The sequence below is a fragment of the Aulonocara sp. 'chitande type north' Nkhata Bay genome, linkage group LG11 (assembly GCF_057382095.1).
Source record: "Aulonocara sp. 'chitande type north' Nkhata Bay isolate Kocher_YH1m ecotype deep benthic linkage group LG11, A_spYH_male_GT1.1, whole genome shotgun sequence".
Taxonomy (NCBI): Eukaryota; Metazoa; Chordata; class Actinopteri; order Cichliformes; family Cichlidae; genus Aulonocara; species Aulonocara sp. 'chitande type north' Nkhata Bay.
The window spans coordinates 36,268,979-36,287,799 of record NC_141354.1 but is presented as its reverse complement, the minus strand read 5'-3'; the positions used below and the strand labels follow the sequence as shown (position 1 = coordinate 36,287,799).

Sequence of the window (18,821 nt, the reverse complement as noted above, 5' to 3'; positions counted from 1 at the left end):
ACCCAACTGAAGACTGCTGTTATCCTGCTGCTGTGTGAATGTATTTGAAACAAATCAAGGTGCGCTGTTCCTTTATCACATGTAACACACAGCAGGGGTTCTGATCTGCTCTCGGTACTGGAAATACTTAATCTGGAAACAGTGCAACCACTCACAAGCTGTGAATTCCCAATCTGACATCACACTGAGGCTGCAGGTTAAAGATTGTTTCCTTTCTGTCTTGTGTTTCTCTGAAAAGTGAGGGCTGCAGTGCATGTGTAAACACAGCTGTACTGTTTTATTTTACTTTTATTACCCTCATTTTCATCTTCATACATTTATCCTTGGGTCTGTTAAAGCAGCTTAACACAATTCAGAGTTCAAAATAATCATTTTTTATCTTATACCAGTTCGTCCACTACCTGAAAGCAACTGTTTGAGCTCGCTTGGCTGCTTCACCCAAATCAAATATTTGAGCAGGAACAGGTAATTCGGGCTTCTGTGTTCACGGCCAGAGCTTTTTTCATGAGATGACCGCTATTTGGAACACCTGCTCTCTGCTGCATCATAACAAACCGGGAGTAGAAAAAACTGTCTGAAACTCAGAGAGGAGAATGAATAGGTATAATAGGCCCACTCCTTCTCTTATTGAACTCAGTGTTTTGGATTTGTACTTTGAAGTATTATAGATCAAATACTAATATTGAACTTCTCTAGTCTCGTAAGAAGAGATATTTCAATTTTTCTTGTGTGAGGGTGAAAACATGATGTTGTCTAAGAAGAAAAACCATGCCCTAATCAACTGTAATTCTGTTAAAAATGACTAATGGGTTATTATGATTAAGCTACATAATACATATTCTGAAAAATACACTAAGATAAGAAGCACATGTGCTTTGTCTTCTCCTGAAGCGATTTAAACTGCAGGAGCAGAGTATGTCGTGCATTTTGGATCTGTAAATCGCAGCATAACCTTTGAGAGACTGTGGAGTGTGTACTTTTAAAAACTACAGTCAAACCGGCTGAATAATAGCACTGGACTTTTTCATGTTGCTTCCCCTTGGTGGGATTTGAGAATTTGAAAATCGCTCAAATCTGTTACAGCAGGGTTTTTTTTTTCAGAAGTGAGAAAGGTTCATTCCTGTTTTCACGTGCCAGTGAAAGGGTTTTACTCATTAACAGCATGTTGAGATCTCATAAATGCAATAAAAATTACAACCTAAGAGACTGTCTAATATTATTTTTGTGGCGGTTAATTTCTTTTCCTTTTTTTATTTTGCATGAAACTACTGTAATAATTTTTAAACAGTCTGCCTATTTTTGATTTCAAGCTGGTCTCCCAGCTTGTAATAAGCAGCTCAAGATGAGTGGAAAGGAAAATCTATTTAAGATTTAATCTCATCAACAAAGCTAATTAAGGTTTCCATAATTAAAGTTCACTTAGTATTCGGTTCTTTATCTTCAGGTGGGTGGACGTACAATGCTCCCAATCCGCTGGATGCCCCCTGAGAGCATCATGTACAGGAAGTTCACGACGGAGAGCGACATCTGGAGCTTTGGCGTGGTCCTCTGGGAGATCTTCACCTATGGGAAACAGCCATGGTATCAGCTGTCCAATAGCGAGGTGGGTTGCAGTGGAAAAAAACATTATAAAATTGCGTTGCAAAATTTCGGTAGCCCTTTCTATTACAGCTTGGTAATAATGTGGTAATAGCGTGGTAACAAGGCACATACAATCATGTAATAATGTGGTAATAGCAGGGTAACAAGGCAGAAACAAGAGTGTAATAATGCGGTAAAAGTTATTACACCTCAATTACAAAGTAAGACCAGTTGATATTAAAGTAATATCATAGTAGCAACAGTGGTTACAGTAATATTCCACTAACATTATGTAATGAGATAATAAGGGCCCATAACTGTGGCTATTAACTGATTATTACTTTGTAATTGAGTCGTAATAACTTAGAAATTACCAAATTATTATTAATTATATCATTCTTGTTTCTGCCTTTTTACCCTACTATTACCACTTTATTACTAAGCTTTAATAGAAAGTGCTATCAAAGTTTTGTTCCAGCTAGCTTTGCTTTCACACCGCAGTGCAGTGAAGAACTTAAAGCAACGTACCTTCATCCTGCTGTCTCTACCTACATGGGTTGTGCGCTCTCTGTACTTCACACTGACTGTTCTGATGATGGGCATGTGCCTGATGGCACCAGTTAGCCTTCAATCAGCACATAGTTTTTAATCTAAATGAATGGAATTTTAATTGGTCACCTGGATATAAAAATGACCTTCAAATTTAATTGAAAAAGCTTCAGAAAGTGTGGTGACTGTGTCCTAAAATACCATAACCAAAAAAGCTTAATTTCTGAAAATACTGAACAGATTCCATATTGGTTCGTGTTATGGATACAATAAACCAAATAAATATTTATTAAATTAACAAGAAGTAGTAGATGTTTGCAACTTCACTGTTAAAACTAGTCTAATGTGCAAATGCGCAGTGCAACAACATGAATATTAATTGGTTCATTTGGGGTCAAGGGTGGGACAACCTCCATCTGTGGGGTTATCATAGAGCGCCAGTCCTTCCTCTTTATATGATGGCATTCTCTCACTCAGCCATAAACACCTGTGAGCTGTGCCTCAGACCGGTACCGGTCCCGGTCCCGGTCCGTGAGTCGTTTGGTACCGGTCCCGGTCTGTGAGTCGTTTGGTACCGGTCCGCGAGAGTTGAGGCTCAGGTGTGAAATGTATGGTTTTCAGGGTTTTTATCGGTTTTCAGCGTTATTTTGTTATCGTTTTTATCGTTAACTCGGTTTTCCTGGGTCTTTTCACGTGTGTTATGAATAAATCTTCTTTTTTCGGTACCGGTACTAGTTTTATTTTGTTGTATTTATCCGCGACACCTTAAAGGCCGGTCCGTGAAAATATTGTCGGGCATAAACCGGTCCGTGGCGCAAAAAAGGTTGGAGACCGCTGGTGTAGTAGTGTAAAAACCAAGTTTCAGTTGGATCTGGACTAAAGTCCCTCCAAGACTTTGGTTGTTTGGTCTGGACCCAGGTCAAGGAGAGGTTTCACATTTTGAAGTGTTAGTTTATGTCAGACTGAAAAGTAAGTCTGGACCAAACATGTTAGGTTTGATAGTTTCTTTAGATGACAAGACTGACAGCACTTATTTATTGGAAAATCACATGAAGCTGGAGCAAATAACTAGTTTAGTTTAGTCCCACTGGTTGGCTAGAAAGGAGGAAAACCATTCACAGTGTGGCCATGGGTGTAACCAGGCTTTAGAAATTAGAGAGGTCCACATTTTGTTTTTCTTGTAATGTTTAATATTTTAGGGTTAGCACCTGTGCTAGAAGGTCCTAGAGTTGCAATACAATCAAAACCATAAATTTTAAACACGGAGGACTTGATTTTATACAGCTTGTCTCTTTTACAGACCTCTGTAAAAGAGACAATTGTTTTATAAACAATATAAAACCATGAAATTAAAAATAAATAAATAATTAAAATGGCACAAAGGAGAAGGCTACCGGCCCTGACTCTCCTGTGTCTCTGATTCACTCCTTATACTTACAACAACCAGTTATCATTTCACTGAGTCATGCATAAAAGCCATCTCACGTCATGATTTATAACAACATACAGTATTTACTTACTTTTAATTACTGAGGTCCAGACTTTGGTAACCTTAGAGCTACCGGTAGTTACAGCTATGAATGCTGGGCAGTCTCGTCCAGTTCACAGTGGTTTTTTCTGAACGTTATGTTTTATATGCAGACATGCACATCATATCACTCCTCCATTCTAATTTTCCGTCGGATTTCAAATGAGCAATTTTACCAAATGTTAAAAATGTTTCCAAAAATGATATGTGAAAGTTTTTGTAGCAAAGAAAAATCACTCACTGCAGTTATTACCCCTCAAGGATTCACTGATTGCTTTATTTTTAAGGATTATGAACTATGCACGACTGCTGGACATAAACTGGATATCCTTTTTATGTGGTTTGTGTAAATGTATGTAGCTTTGCCCAGAAAGAGTTGCTAGGTCCAGATTTCTGCAGAGTGCTTCCTTGCTGCATGTTCAGGCTTTAGTATTTCACTTTTTTAGCCTCGAGTTCAACACTGTGCTTACATTTCTTGATTTCAACTATTTATTTTGATGCAACTTAAGATAATGTCAAAACAATTAAAACAAACTGCATGAGTGGTGGTCGGCATGTTGTGGAAAACATGTTTAATTTAAATTCTGACTGTGCTGCTAATAGCATATACTAGCAAGCAACATTAAGTAGGATACAGAAAAATAGTTAACTGAAATCTTTAAAAAGATTTCACTTATGCACAACTTGACAGCCTACTTTTCCTTTGTTACACTTTTTTTTAACAAGCAAACGAGGTAAGCTAGTCAACGAGCTAACAACAAGGTAACAAGCTAGTCAAGCTAATTGTAGTTTGCGTTGTGGTTCGTACTTGCAGATGTAAAAAAGGCAGACAATGTTTATATAAAGTTTAATCAGAGCATAAGAAAGAACTTTTCTCACTGTTGTGTGGAGTTTGTAAATAATTTGTTGAGTCTTTTGTTCTTTTAATAAATGAAGTCAGCTTGAAGTAACTTCATTCTTGAACATGCGCTAATGCAAATACTTCTGTAAATAGCAGCCTGAAATGTTTTGGTGCCTTCACATAATTTAAACTTGCAAAACAAAACATTTTCACTACAGTCTCAGATACTTTACCCGGTGCTCTTAAACTAATCAATAAATTCATAGTAATTAAGGGCGGTCCAGTCTAGCCTTTTCAGCTCAAGCACCAAGAAGTGGGACTCCATTGTGACCACAGTGATGCTATTACAGGCTGTAGCCCTCTCTCCTTTCAAGAGAAGGGTAGATCACTTTTCCTTTGCACTCAATTCTAATCTCATTGGCTTTCATTTTTGCCCCTGGCTAATGAGCCGTAACCTCGTTAACCTAATCCGTCTCATCCAATGAAGGACAGGTAAAATTATCATGTTGCCTAATAAGTCAGTGGTGGAAATAAATCATCCCAAAATACTGACGTGACAGGCTGTGACGGCGGCGGACAGCATGAGTCTGCGTTCTGATTGATAGGCCATTTTGGTGCAAAGTGGCTGAGCAGCGACAGGCCTCTTGTGATCACCGGATCAGGCCGAGGTTAACAATGAAGAAGAGAGTCGCAGAGCACAGTGAAATCCTCTCTCTTATCCTCGACAGTGATGTATCCACTAAGCAACAAGAGCGTGTGAACTGAATCAGTCATTGCAGCGATTAGTGTCGGAGCTGGAGGTTGTTCATATTTCGGTGGCTCTCATTTGACTGCGAGGTCACGGCTAATTGACACATATTTGTGAATCTGTAGATAGTGAGGTTATTGTGCTGTTTATTAAAACATATTGTCCTTGGTGCAGCACATAGATATTTGGTGGTTCAGAAAGTCTCCGTGAATGAATCTATTGCATGCTCTTTTAAGGTTTGCTTTATAAGGTTTACATTTATCTCACTCTTCAAAGGTTTTTTTGTTTGAATGTTTTTGCTATTACTAACTTTTATAAACATCAGTCTATCAGCTGTTGTATTTTTCAGGCAGTGTATACAGTTATTAAAAATAGTTTTACCAACTGCAGCATGCAGGTACACATCCATGCTGTAATACTGAATAATAGTCTTTTTCTTTATGGTCCTTTCACTATATTCAAATGTAAGTTTCTACTTTGTGGTATTTTTACTTTATTTATTTTCCAGTTATTATCACTGACTACCAAAGCATCTAACCCCCGACTCTATATATTACAAAGCATTCAGTGCTCATATTTAAATATTTAAATCTGATGACAGTAACGTTTTTAAAAAAAAATAAAATGCAAGGATACATCTCACAGAGGAGAATCTTTCCTTTTCTCCATCAGTTGGAGTTTCAGTGCTGTGTAAATGACGTGTGTGGAAAAATAGTTTCACAGCCTAACAATGACATGCCTCTGTCTTTTGTTATTATTAAAGCATCAGAGAATCCAGAGAAGTCTCTGCAAGTGATGAGGCTGAATAAATGACCTTCAGATGGCAAATATCTGAAAACCTTTGTGGGTGAACACAGTTTTTCACATCACCCACAAATGCAAGTTTAAAACACCAAGACGGATCCTTTAAGGCTGCTTTCCTTTCAGCTCAAATCCTACAGAGAGCAAACACATTTAACTTTCAGAAATACAGAAACTGATCTCCTCAGCTCACAAAAGCTTACTATGAGGTGATGCAGTTGATACGAGTTGCACTTTCAGTTGTATCTTCAATTAAATATAAGCTTTCATTGATTTAAAGCTGCATTCTGTTTGTTTTACATCCGAACTTATTTTCACATTCTGACCAAATAAAGGTCTGAAAATAGGATTTAACTTGACTCTGGCAATGAACAGCCATGTTTAATATTGTTAACAGCTCCTTACAAAGATAATAACTTCAAACATAGAGATTCCTGACGACCCTCACTGGTCAACTTTTATTAGTACGGAGTAATTCTACAGAAGGGCCTTGCATCTTTGAAGTACTAAACTTAAAAAAACAAACAGCGTGTCTTTCCAGGAACGATGCTTTGTCATCCTGGGCAATAAAGATAAGATAAGATAGAACTTTATTAATCCCTCGGGTGGGTTCCTCTGGGAAATTCGACTTCCAAAAAAAGCACAGCAACGACCAAAGTTACAGTTACAGAACTGTTATATATATATATACACACACACACACACACACACACACACACACACACACATATATAAATACAGAGACAAATATAAATAAAATATACAAAGGGGATAAATAGAATAAATAGGAATAAAAAATAAAAATACAAGTGAATTGCACATTTCAAGTATTGAGTCTATTGCACTGTTGACTATTTACAAAAAGTATTGCACAAGGTATTGTACAGTGAGGTGAAGAGGCACTACAGCTTAGTTGTTCCCCCCTCCTTTGTCCTCCTGTTTCCCCTCCCTCTCCCCTCCAGAGAGGAGTTAAACAGTCTGATGGCGTGTGGGACAAAGGAGTTTTTAAGTCTGTTAGTTCTTGTCTTGGGGAGAAGCAACCTGTCACTGAACAGACTCTTCTGGTTGTTTATGGCCGTGTGCAGAGGATGCCCAGCATTGTCCATAATGTCCATCAGTTTCTTTAAACCGAGCAGCATAAACATTTCATTTAGAGACTAAATGTGTGCTTGCATGCTCGAGGTTTGGAGGGAGTACCAAGGACACTTAGTGCTAGAGTTTAAAATGTTTTTAGTGCTTTTAGCACCATACAGATAATTGTTATCCTCAGCTGTATTCAGGTGAAGCCGTGACTGTCAGAGAAAGATTTTCTTGGTTTAACAAATAAAAACCAAGACCAGAGCTGCATCAGCGTTGGACAGATAAATATAAAAAGATATTATAGCTTCTGCCCTCCTCACAATGTTGACAGGTTAATTTTTTATGTGTATAAAAAAACTTCTCAGTACATGTCATCACCGCTTGTTTCTTTTTAAATAGAAACTAATAAACAAGAAACAACAACTAAACTTTGCTGTAAACAACTTCTCCCTCCTGCTTTACAGCTGTAGACTTTTGCAAACATCCACCACCTGCCCACCTCACTATTCTAATAGCATGTTATTCATTAATTCTCTAACCCCACGTTTCTTCTGAATGGGATCTGTAATGTCTGATCAGGCTGCTTTTGTTAGCTTTCTTGTTTCATGTTCAATGCTGGAAGCGAGTCGATGCAGCCAGTGGATCCACGGTGCTGATTTACAAGAAAACTGCCCTCACTGAGTGAATTACTGGTGCTAAAAGATGATGATGCTGCGACGTCACTGTGTTGTTCTTCTGACAACAACAAATGGACCAATCACATTGTTGTGCTTTGTGTTGGATGGGTGAATGCAACACAGAACCTTCACATACAGAAGCTGGTTTCTTGTACTCAGTGTGTGAAATAAATTTAACAAACTTTACATTTTAAGTTGCATTTTGGTTCATTTTTAAAAAGGTGATCCTTTTTACAGCAGTAAGCATGTATTTAAAAAACTTTCAGGCTTTATAGCAGTCAAACTTCTCTCATTTGCAGACTTTGCTTCCTGCTCAACATTAATGACTGAAGAAAAAGGTTTTGCTCATTTTTGATGTGAAACTTTTAGATCAGACTCAGATATAAAGGACTGGTAGGCTCTAACTCCATTAGAAAGCCCATTAATAAGACGATGTGAACAGAAGCCCTGAGAACAGATTAAGAATGCGTCTTTTATTCTGGCCATTAAAAAATGTATTTTTCCCTCCTGTTCCACAGGCCATTGAATGCATCACACAGGGACGGGAACTGGAGAGGCCACGCACCTGCCCGAAGGAGGTCTACTTGCTGATGCAGGGCTGCTGGCAGAGAGAGCCCCAGCAGAGGATGGTCATGAAGGACATCCACAGCCGTCTGCTGGCCCTGGTCAAGAACCCCCCGGTTTACCTGGATATCCTGGGCTAGAGGGGCCAAGGGCCAACCAGGCTGGGGAGGTTGGATTTTTGATTTGAGATATAAAACTTTAGTCTGTTACTCATTTAAGTTCAACTGCATTCTGCTTTTCCAGCTGTGATGCTTCGTGGGCAGTAACATCTGCTTTGACCTTTTTGGCTGCAGTTTTGCCTCATTCTAGCTCGACTTTGACCCCTTAACTGGTTACTGCCCCGTCCTTCTCTGGAAACCTGTCACATGTTTACCAAAGTGTTTAATGTTTATCTGAGGTGGGATCAGTCTGATGGAGGAGCGTGCATGGATAAGAACTAAAATAACTGCATAGGCTCTTGCTGGGAATCTACTGCCACATGGTGTCTGGAGTCCCTTCATCAGCTGAGCTGCGACACATTTTAAATGACTTTTAGCTGACGTGCTTGTGTTGGTTTAGAAAGCAAAAACTCGTTTTACAGATCTTAGTACAGCAGATAGTCATTTGTATAGTACCGTCACTGATTTTGGATAAGTTTTGATATAGAGGGTTATTAAGAAAACAAAGAAAAAAAAGCTTTCATTGATGTATATAAGATAGTCACAGCCAAACTTTGTTTCTCACGTGTCAGATTGAGTGTATCATATGAATATTTTTCAGAAAAAAAAAGAAGAACAAGATGTCAGACGTTAGCAGTGAAAACGTTTCCTGGTATATCAACGACTGTGTTTACATTTAATTACTGTCAAATATGAACTTCCAAAGAGCAACTTTTCAGCCTGCGGCCGCTATTGGGACTCGCTCAGGAGCGGATTTTGGACAGATCAGCCATGTTTAACATGCTACTGTAACGACCTTCAGAATCAAAGTGCTGCAGTGAAATTTGGTAAGGGGGCAAGCTGGTGGGGAGGTGACACCCCGAGAGGTAACAGATGGGTTAAAGCGAGACTCCAGGAGGAGAAGGACAGATGGCACTGAAAGTGAAACTGGAGGTGAACCCACCACCGTAACATTTGTCATTCCACCAAATGGGGCATTGAGAGGGTGAAAGACCGGGTGTGTAAACCCCTGCGATGCCTTTAAGTGTACATACTGAGTGTATATACTCTGTATTAATGTCTAAAACAAAATATATATATATATATCTTCATGTATTGTTACTCCAGCACTTTGTATATTGTCTGCCCTTAAAAATAAACAAACTTGATTAAAAAAACGAGGCTGCAGTGTTCGCAGGAACATCCCTCTGCATCAGTCAATCCATCATTATCGTATGCTGAACTGAACAATGATTTGGACTCTTGTCTGTACTTAAAGTTAGACATCTTAACAAGGCTATTCAAGAGCCTTCTATTATTTTGACGAACTAATCAGCAACCTGCGACGTCTCCACGGGATGCTCAGCAGACGGTTATTGAAAAGGAATAATCAAGTTTCATATTGCTTTACCGCGGGCCCTCCAGCAAACAAACACCCTCCAAAACCCAACTCTCTCTTTCTCTCTCTTTCTCTTCATCGCTCTGCCTTGCCCCCTTCCTTCATCACCACCACCACCCTCCCTCCCTCGCTCCATCACTTCGTATGCAGAGCGCCTCCGGGGAGTGGTAATGGATTGTGAGTAATGCTATCATCCCCTTCTTTCTCTCGACCTCCTCTGGCGTACCGGGAGGGGGATGAAAAACACTTGGACCTGTGTCTGGCTCATTGTTTCTTGTAGTGTCTTACAAGCAGATTCTGGGGAGATAGGATTAGTACACTCTGTAGTACTTGTCCCTGTTATCCTTAAGGACTCCATTTGTGGTTTCAGAATGAACCTTTTTAATAAGCACTCGAGGCTCCACCTTGGTTGGATGTGGAATATGAGTATAATAAAAGCTGGAAATGAGGCCATTTTTAAAATGGAAGTCCTATTAGAGCTTTGCAGCAGGATACTTTCCTTTTCAATCTTCCACCTAGTCATATAATGCATGTATACAGGATATTGATTTCTTATGGTAATTATTTCTTCATGATAATGGTGGTGCCGATTCATTTTGGTCTACTGCTAATAATAAACCACTCAACATGCTTTACCGTCCATCCTGCAGCGAGAGATTAGAGAACAGGAAGAGAAATGATTTAGTGAATCAAACCAAAGCAGAAGAAACCTGCACAACCTGAGAAGAAGTAATGTGAGATAATCTGCAGATTAAAAATATTCACACTTACAAATGGCTACGCACAACTATTTCACATCCCCACATTTAAAAGGTCTTATTATTATTGACCCTCAATTCAAGGCTTTTAAAAGCAAACGCATCACCTCTGTGAGGGGGTTTGAGACTCCAACAACAACACTCAAAATACATTTTGAAGTCTGCAGATTTTCTCGTCCAGCAGCTGGTTTTTCCTGCAGACAAATGTTCCCTCTGAGCCTGCGGTTCATTTCTTTACAGATAAAGGCTGCTCAGCAGCGACGAGCACCTCAAACTTAACAGGATGTGTTTGCTGTACTGTTCTGCCCTCTGCTGGCCAGTCAGGCACACTGCTCTGGTTCCAACAAACGTTGAAGTGAGGATCTGCAGTCATTCATCGAGAAAAGACAAATTGTGAATAAAGACACAGTGACCAGTTGCATATATTTAACAGATTACTGGGTAATGTGGGAAGTCCTTTTGTGTACAGTTTCCACTGTTACATTAAGTGAAATCAGATTACTGAAAAAAAAAAAAAAAAAAAAAGAAAGTTTGCTTTTTGATATCACTCCATACAATAATTCCATTTATAAAAGGTTTCATTTATTACACAAATCTAGTAGAACAAAGCAGCAAATTACAAATTACACACGGCAAAGAACAAATAAGGATTTATACATTTCAAGAGTAGTTTGTGTTTTGTATCAAAAGAAAAACTTGTATAAAACATTAAAAAAAAAAAGGCACCAATAACTTTGCCCCTCTTTTTTAAAATTCAATGGTTCCTCCTACTCTTGTCTTTGCGCTTCTCATCACTCAACATCCATCCATAAAGTGTTTAGAAAAATGCCACAAGTGCTCACTTTTCCGGCTGTTATCGCCCTGAGGGTAACCGTGATCTGGTCTGGAGAAATCATTGATACGTTGGTCAAATAAGTGCAGATTGAAAAAAACAAAAAAAACAACGATGACGTGAGCATGACTGAGTTTTAGAACTCTGGCACGTCTGCAAACAGTAAACGGCTGCGAATGAGTAAGATGACACGAAAATTCCCCCCAGACAAACACCAGCTCAGAAGTAAAGGCTTCCAGACAAGTCTAGTAGAATCGCATTAAGTCGGTAATGATGCAATTCCAAGAATCAAGAGGCTCAAACAGAGGAATGCTGTAAGATGACGCCTGTAGAGAAAATAAAATTGATCCACGCCTGGCAGGGGAGGAGATAAAACAAAGGAACACCGATGGCAGTGTCTGCCATGGAAAGGAAGATGTGACTTTATACTCTGCACACTGACCTCGAACACATCTTAAAAACAAGTGCTCTAATATAAATGTGTGTGTGCGCTTTGTGATTCTACACACTCGCCGCCGACATTTCTACTTCAGCGTCCGACATGGACCTGTAACACACCTCAGTCCTATAATATCACATACATTTGCCCTCTGATCAACTTCTCCACCACGAGTGTTAAAAGATGCGTGTGTAAACGGCGATGATGAAGTAATGATGATGTAAATCTGTCCCATAAAAATGCTCAACAATGGGTTTAATACAGTACAAGCACGACGAGCATCAGTGCTACAACTGAGAGGTTTAGTAACGTAAGACCCAGCTTCAATCCTGTATTATATAACAGTATTATGCGACCTTATATGTTGATTAATGACTTGTTGGATTAATGGATCTTATCAAGTTTTTTTGTGCATTATTGGGAGTAAATTTCTCTTTACACAAGTGAGAAATATCCAAAATAGCCTTTTTAAAAAAAACAAAAAAACAACAACAATAACAACAGCTGCAGCTCATTTCTTCCCCCCCCCCCCCCTTTTGTCAAAAAAAGGCTGAAAATTATTTGGGAACAAAAGAGAGAAAAAAAAAGGGGGCCGCAATACAATTTATTTGCATTTGTCAGGCCCAGTTTTGGAGATATTAGCTTCTCTTAAATCTGCTGGAACCAACTGGCATTCGCCGCTTTGTGCTTGAATTACACAAAAAATATACTTTGAAAACTGAGCAGCACTGTCTCTTTCTACAAATCATAATCAAATAAATAGAGAAATTGTAGTTTTAAATTCACTTCATTTCAGTTTCAGTTAGATTTCAGAGATGATCTGCTTTCAGTTTGGTTTTTGTTGGTTTTGTTGACTCACACACGTCAACACCAAAGACTGAAACACCTGTGACAAATTTCACTGTTAAAGACTAAAATGAGAGACTTTTTAGTTTTGCAATCACTAAATATTGCTTAAATGACGTTAAATAAATGTTCTTTTTTTCTCGTTTTAGTCAGTAATAACGGCCGTGGCCAGTTTTACAGGACAGTAAGAACTACTTTCTTTCAGCTACAAGCTACACCCATGATGGGAAGCGTGCGTTTGTGATACTGTATAAACACCGACCTCTTCACCCCTCAGCTGAGCTCTGTTAACGAGCACCAGATGTAGAAAATAGCAGAAAGAAAATAGTTCCTGTGTGAAACGTTTTGCAGGGGCGTGATTTCTAGAAAGAGACAATTACAGCTGAGTTATTTCTGAGCACAACGAGGCAAATATGAAGTCAGTTTATCAAGACAAGGCAGAGAACTTTTCAGCAGATATCGCCAAAACTGCGAAGCTCACACAAAACCAATCTAGATGGTCCTGCAAAGTGCAGTTTAGAGTCCCAATAATGGTCAAAACTACTTGATAAGATGGGCCTTCTTTTCAGTGTTATTGTTAGCTCACCTATCTGATACAAAAACAAAACAAAAAATAAACTGTCTTCCTTTCCGTTAATGCAGCTACAACAAGCAATAAATATTCTATAAATAGAAGAGTGGTAAATGGTCACAAGATACCTAAAGTATAGGAAAGGTTAATAGTTTGCAAAGTCCACCAGATACTGCAACAACACAAAGCTCCCACATTAATATCATCCCAGGCTATGGCTAGCTAACTATACATCTCTCCTCCCTCCATTCCTCTTAATTCAACCAGTAGTTATTATAAACCACACATGCTGGAAATTTCTCCAGATTCGAAATATTACAAACTGGTTTTATTTATGTATTTATTTTTTGCTTGTAATTTTAAGTGCTTTTCCCCACTTTACCTGATAGTTCAGAGTGGATCTTATGAGACGTGATGGAAAGGTAAAATGGTGCCATTTGCTCAGAACATAAAATTGTTGAAGACCTTCAGGGGGCATGAGGCCACTATAGTGTTGCCATGGGAACACCAAATGGTTATAAAAATGGTACCTGTCTTTTAATCACCGCAGCACTGTAACCTGTGGCAGATTGTAGGGTTCATAATAAAGGCAGGCAATCAGAAAGAGAACCACACTGGTCTGCAAATCAATGCCAGTCAGAGTGGAATCAATAGGTAGATATATAAGAGCCGGCAATCCAGTCTGCATCACGTTATGAAGAGGTGAACATGTGTTGTCCATGCTGCTTTAACGCACAGGACAACTTCACTGACCAATGTGTCCAGTTACAGAGAATATTTCAATAATCACTGAATAACAGAAACAGAGTTTCTGACGCTGTTAATTAAAAAAAAGAATCCCTGCAAATTGTGACATTGTTTCCAGTTTGAAGCTTGTAGTGATCCACTGCAAACAGGCACTTAGGTGTCGTGTTACCACAGCTTGCTTCCTTCAACCCAGAGCCTTTTTCATATAAGTCAGCAATGAGAAGCATAAAAACAAACAATCATTGGTAGATGTGTTTTCAGCCTCACTTCCATTAACACCAGAAAAAGGCTTTGATAACCGTGTCTGGGTCCTCAGCTTCTGCGTAAACACACGAACACGTCAGACGTGCAACGCTGCCGGGACATGGAATATAAAGTGAGAAACTAAAGGTGTTAAACAAGCACTACTGTCAACTGTAGTTGCTGAGACAGACAAACCGCTGAACCTTTCCTTTGGAAAGCGAATCAGCTTTTATGAGGCGGAAAACGCCCCGCCCTCACTGCTCCTTGCACCCGCAGGTGGATGAGTGTGGCTGGTTGGGGCTGCGGCACGGTTTCCAGAGCAGCGGGGCGCTGAAAATGCCGATTATTCCGAGGTTGATGGCGAGGCTGATGGCGAGTGCCCCGATGGTCCCAAGAAAAGATGGCATCATTCCGTGGTTCAGGAGCCACGTCCTCCGCGATGTCATGTCTGCGATCACACCCTCCATCTGGAAGTGGGACCCCACCACAGCGCTGACGTGGAAGAGCTGGTGGCTGTGGCCTTTGGGAAGGAAAGATGAAACAAAAACAGTCGAGTCAAGTCGCCGAACTGAATGGGCGAGTCCAACAGTAAAACTATGGCGTCGCTACTATCCAGAGCAGCTTTGAATTATTCACAGTTTAAAGTAATCCTCGTTTGCTTAGACTGGGTTTTTGATGTGGTTTGAAGCTTTGTGTCTGTGAAGGTTCTCAGTCATCCAGGTCATCGTACTCAAAGGAGCTTGCAAAGAAAAGCGTCTGGAATTCTTTAAGTTACTTGAAGACGTTTCACCTCTCATTTGAGAAGCTTCTTCAGTTCTAAGGTCAAATGGTGGAGAGTCCCAGATTTAAACTCTCCACCATTTGACCTTAGAACTGAAGAAGCTTCTCAGATGAGAGGTGAAACGTCTTCAAGTAACTTAAAGAAGTCCAGACACTTTTCTTTGCAAGCTCCTTTGACGTTTGAACCTTTGACTAAACCATCTCGTGATTCATAGGGTTACAGTCCTGTCAACAAAGCCATCATAAAGCTGTATGATACACTGTCCTAAGCTGGGAATGATAACACTCCACATATTAGAGAAAAGAAGAAGCAGGAATAAGGCTATCCTCTGAGGACCGGGAGGCAATGTGCAATTTTCAATAGTCCTTAAATAACTCTGCTGTGAACATTGTTGAAATATTTGATACTTTATTTCACTCGTCGTTGAGTCCTAAAGGGATGCACGCTCCAAGTGTTGGAGATGGTGTGGATCATCAGGAGCTTATGTTTTGGAGACGCTTAACACACAAAACACTGAATATATCATTTAAGACATTTAAGAGTTTGTACCTAAAACACTTCCGTGCCATGAAGCTGAGGAGAGATACAAAACTTCTTAGACTGCCAGTAAAAAAGTGTATAACCAGTAAATTCAGCACCACCCTCAGCTGATAGAGCTCTACAGGAAATATTTCTTTCAACAAAGGAATGATGGACTGGAATAACTGGAATTTCTTTTTTTTGTATTCGAAAAGTTGGGAAAGACCCTTTTTTAATATCTAAGCACTCAAAGGAGCTTGCAAAGAAAAGCGTCTGGACTTCTTTAAGTTGCTTGAAGACGTTTCACCTCTCATCCGAGAAGCTTCTTCAGTTCTAAGGTCAAATGGTGGAGAGTCCCAGATATAAACCTAGTGGGAGTGACCCCCCACAGAGGGACAAAAGGACCCCCTGATGATCCTCTAATCGCCTGAGCCAAGGTGGGAAACTGGGCGTGGGTCCCAATCAGCCAGAGTTTCGGGTGTGTTCATTGTGAAACCTGGCCCCACCTTATCATGGGCCTGAGGTCAGATGGCCCAGGATGTGAGTGGGCGTTAAGGCGTCTGGGAAGGGATCTCAAAACTGGATTATAGATGGCAGAGAGTTGGTGTCGTAAACCCCGCCTCTGTTCAAAGATGGTCGCTCACAGTGGACATAGATGGCTTCTTTCACTCCTCTTTCAAACCATCTGTCCTCTCTGTCCAAAATGTGAACATTGTCCCTCTGTGGGGGGAAACTCCCACTAGGTTTATATCTGGGACTCTCCACCATTTGACCTTAGAACTGAAGAAGCTTCTCGGATGAGAGGTGAAACGTCTTCAAGCAACTTAAAGAAGTCCAGACGCTTTTCTTTGCAAGCTCCTTTGACTACGATGACCTGGATGACTGAGAACCTTCACAGAAATATCTAAGCACCATTTCCTAATAAACAAATCTTTAAAAATCTCTTCTTTTCAAAGATTAACAAATGCAGCAGCTTTTTGTCCTCCTTCAGAGGCGTTTGAAACAATGACACTTGTGTGAAACCTCACCAGAGAAAACAAAACAATCCACCGAGCAAAGAAAGGTTTGCGCAGGTTTACACACCATCATTCCAAAGCCTGTTTGATATCGAGCCATTATTTAGCGGCAATTGTGCAGCAACCAGCAGGGAAAACATTCAAAAACAAGCAAAGACAATAGAAGGCAAATGTAAGCGTTGCAGTCCCACACGGAGGCCAAACTAAAGAACACGGTGCTTAGAGAATAACGCTGACCCTCCCAAAGGCCTTTCCCAAACTATTGTTCATAAACTTACATGTATTCATATCTTGGAGCGAACTCAATGAAAACAGAGGCTTCTAAAACTTCAAAAGCTTTTGTACGTGCACTTGAATTTGAATGAGACTCATTTGGTTATTTTTCTTCGTCTTTTAACTGGCATTAAGTTTCGAAAGTGTGTTCCAAGCTGTACTGAGCGCCACCAAAGGACGTACCGAAGTAGTCGAAGCACCCCGGGGCCAGTCTCTCCGGGAGGTGGGCGGTAAACAGAAAACAAGTGAGGAAGGCGAAGAGGAGGTGGTAACAGTGATTGGACAAGGCGCCGGTTGGACTGCAGCTTCCACCGCAGCACAGAAGAATCTAAACACAGGGGGAAAAAAACCGATTCTATTATTGGATTAAACACAGATTAACACTGATTGTCGGAGCATTACTGACCCAGACAGAAAAGTGACTTGCATAATGCACAAACTAATGAGGAATAGTGTAGTGATTAGGGGAATTAACTGATGGCAAACATTTGTATTAGATAAACAAAAGGAAATCAGATTCTGGGATAGTGAGCCAAAGTCCGATTACATTATTAAAGAGTGGCACTTATCAGCGTTTATGTAATGACACAAACAAACAGACCAACACAAGCTGTGGCTTTTGAAAAAGATACTTGTTCAGAGTGGAAATTAAGGTCAAATTAAGTAAGAGAAGAATGCAATTATGCAAGTGTATTATACGCCACTTTCTTCCTTTCAGATGTCGGAGCAAACTCTGTGAACTCAATTACTCAGCAGCTTGATATAGAGAAGAATCTACTGCCTCCAGATATATACAGAAACGACAAACACATCACACAGTCTGCAACTCCCACTCTGTGGTTTTCCTCCAATTTCCAGCTCCTTTGTAGTGTCAAAGAAATAAAATAAAACCTTCACGAGATGAAAAAGATGAGAATCTTCCAATATAACCCCCCCCCCTCCCCCCTCTCTTTTTTCACTGGTGCCAGGCCTAAAAATGAAACAGGAGGAAAGCACAGACCAGCAGAGCGAACAGGACCAGCCTTTCATATCGATCATTAATTAATAAAAGGAATCATCACCTTTGTGTATGGTGCTATGGTATAACCGAGTACGAGTTGAGCTGATGAGTAAAAGAAGACTATATATTTGTTGATTTTATAAAACATCTGAACACAGAAATGCTGTAGAAAGTCAGAAACAGTGAAAGTCTGTGAGCTGAGAGAGTGTGAGCACCATCACTTCACTTTTCGGTCTCCTTTAACGTGACTTACCCTGTAAACCAGAGGGACGGTGTCAAAAATAAATGGGACGACAAATGCTATGGTCCGAAGGGCTTTACTTCTCTTTGGGAACTGCAACTCCAGGAACCTGCGGAGGCCAGCAGAGGGCAGCGATCATTTCACTTTGTCATCTCCTTGCCTTTCAAAGTAACGCGTCTCAGCCCAACCTGTCGAGAAGCTAATGTAAGCCCTACAGCTATGCAAGAGTAAGTCCCTCTGATCATATTACTCCTTGGCTTTGGTGCACCCTGCGTTCACGACACTGAAAGAATACAGAAATCAAATACTGTTGCAGATTAGGATCAGGCCGTTTACATTTGACTTAAAAGACACCAAAGCGCTGAGGATGCAAAATGGGGGAGGGTCACTTGCTCAGTGTGACCCTTCTGAAGTTTGTCCTGATAAAGTTCAGGAGTTTTGGACACGGTTCACTAAAATATTTGTAGTATTTAACCAATGCAAACTCCATGCAGATGCAGTATTTGTCAGTATGAGAGGAAGACAACCTAAGTAAACTAAACTATTCTCATTATAGACTCTTCTCATAAGATGAAAGCCCAAGGGGGAGCTCTCCCTTCAAGCACGCACTGTTGAGCTGGCAGGAGTACCAGCCTTAAAAGTCCTATAAA

General features: G+C 40.1%; 2 protein-coding genes across 7 annotated transcripts in view; one reads left to right on the top strand and one right to left on the bottom strand.

Annotated features, from left to right (window-relative positions):
- Positions 1-9,649, top strand: part of ntrk1 (neurotrophic tyrosine kinase, receptor, type 1) — a 49,586-nt gene extending 39,937 nt beyond the window's left edge. For 3 of the 5 annotated variants that reach the window (XM_086312393.1, XM_086312392.1, XM_086312390.1), the window contains 2 exons: positions 1,445-1,603; positions 8,324-9,649. In XM_086312393.1, coding sequence (XP_086168519.1) covers positions 1,445-1,603; positions 8,324-8,509 — 345 coding nt within the window. In that variant the 3' untranslated portion in view covers positions 8,510-9,649. Of the gene's footprint in view, positions 1-1,444; positions 1,604-7,721; positions 7,877-8,323 lie in introns of those variants that run through there. The other 2 variants (XM_086312389.1, XM_086312391.1) reach the window with 2 other exon arrangements.
- Positions 9,650-11,067: 1,418 nt separating this feature from the next.
- Positions 11,068-18,821, bottom strand: part of paqr6 (progestin and adipoQ receptor family member VI) — a 30,522-nt gene continuing 22,768 nt past the window's right edge. For both annotated transcript variants that reach the window (XM_086312395.1, XM_086312396.1), the window contains exons 6-8: positions 18,184-18,280; positions 17,114-17,258; positions 11,068-14,861 (exon numbers count right to left, since the gene is read on the bottom strand). In XM_086312395.1, the coding sequence (XP_086168521.1) occupies positions 14,596-14,861; positions 17,114-17,258; positions 18,184-18,280 (508 nt within the window). In that variant the 3' untranslated portion in view covers positions 11,068-14,595. The remainder of the gene's footprint in view (positions 14,862-17,113; positions 17,259-18,183; positions 18,281-18,821) is intronic.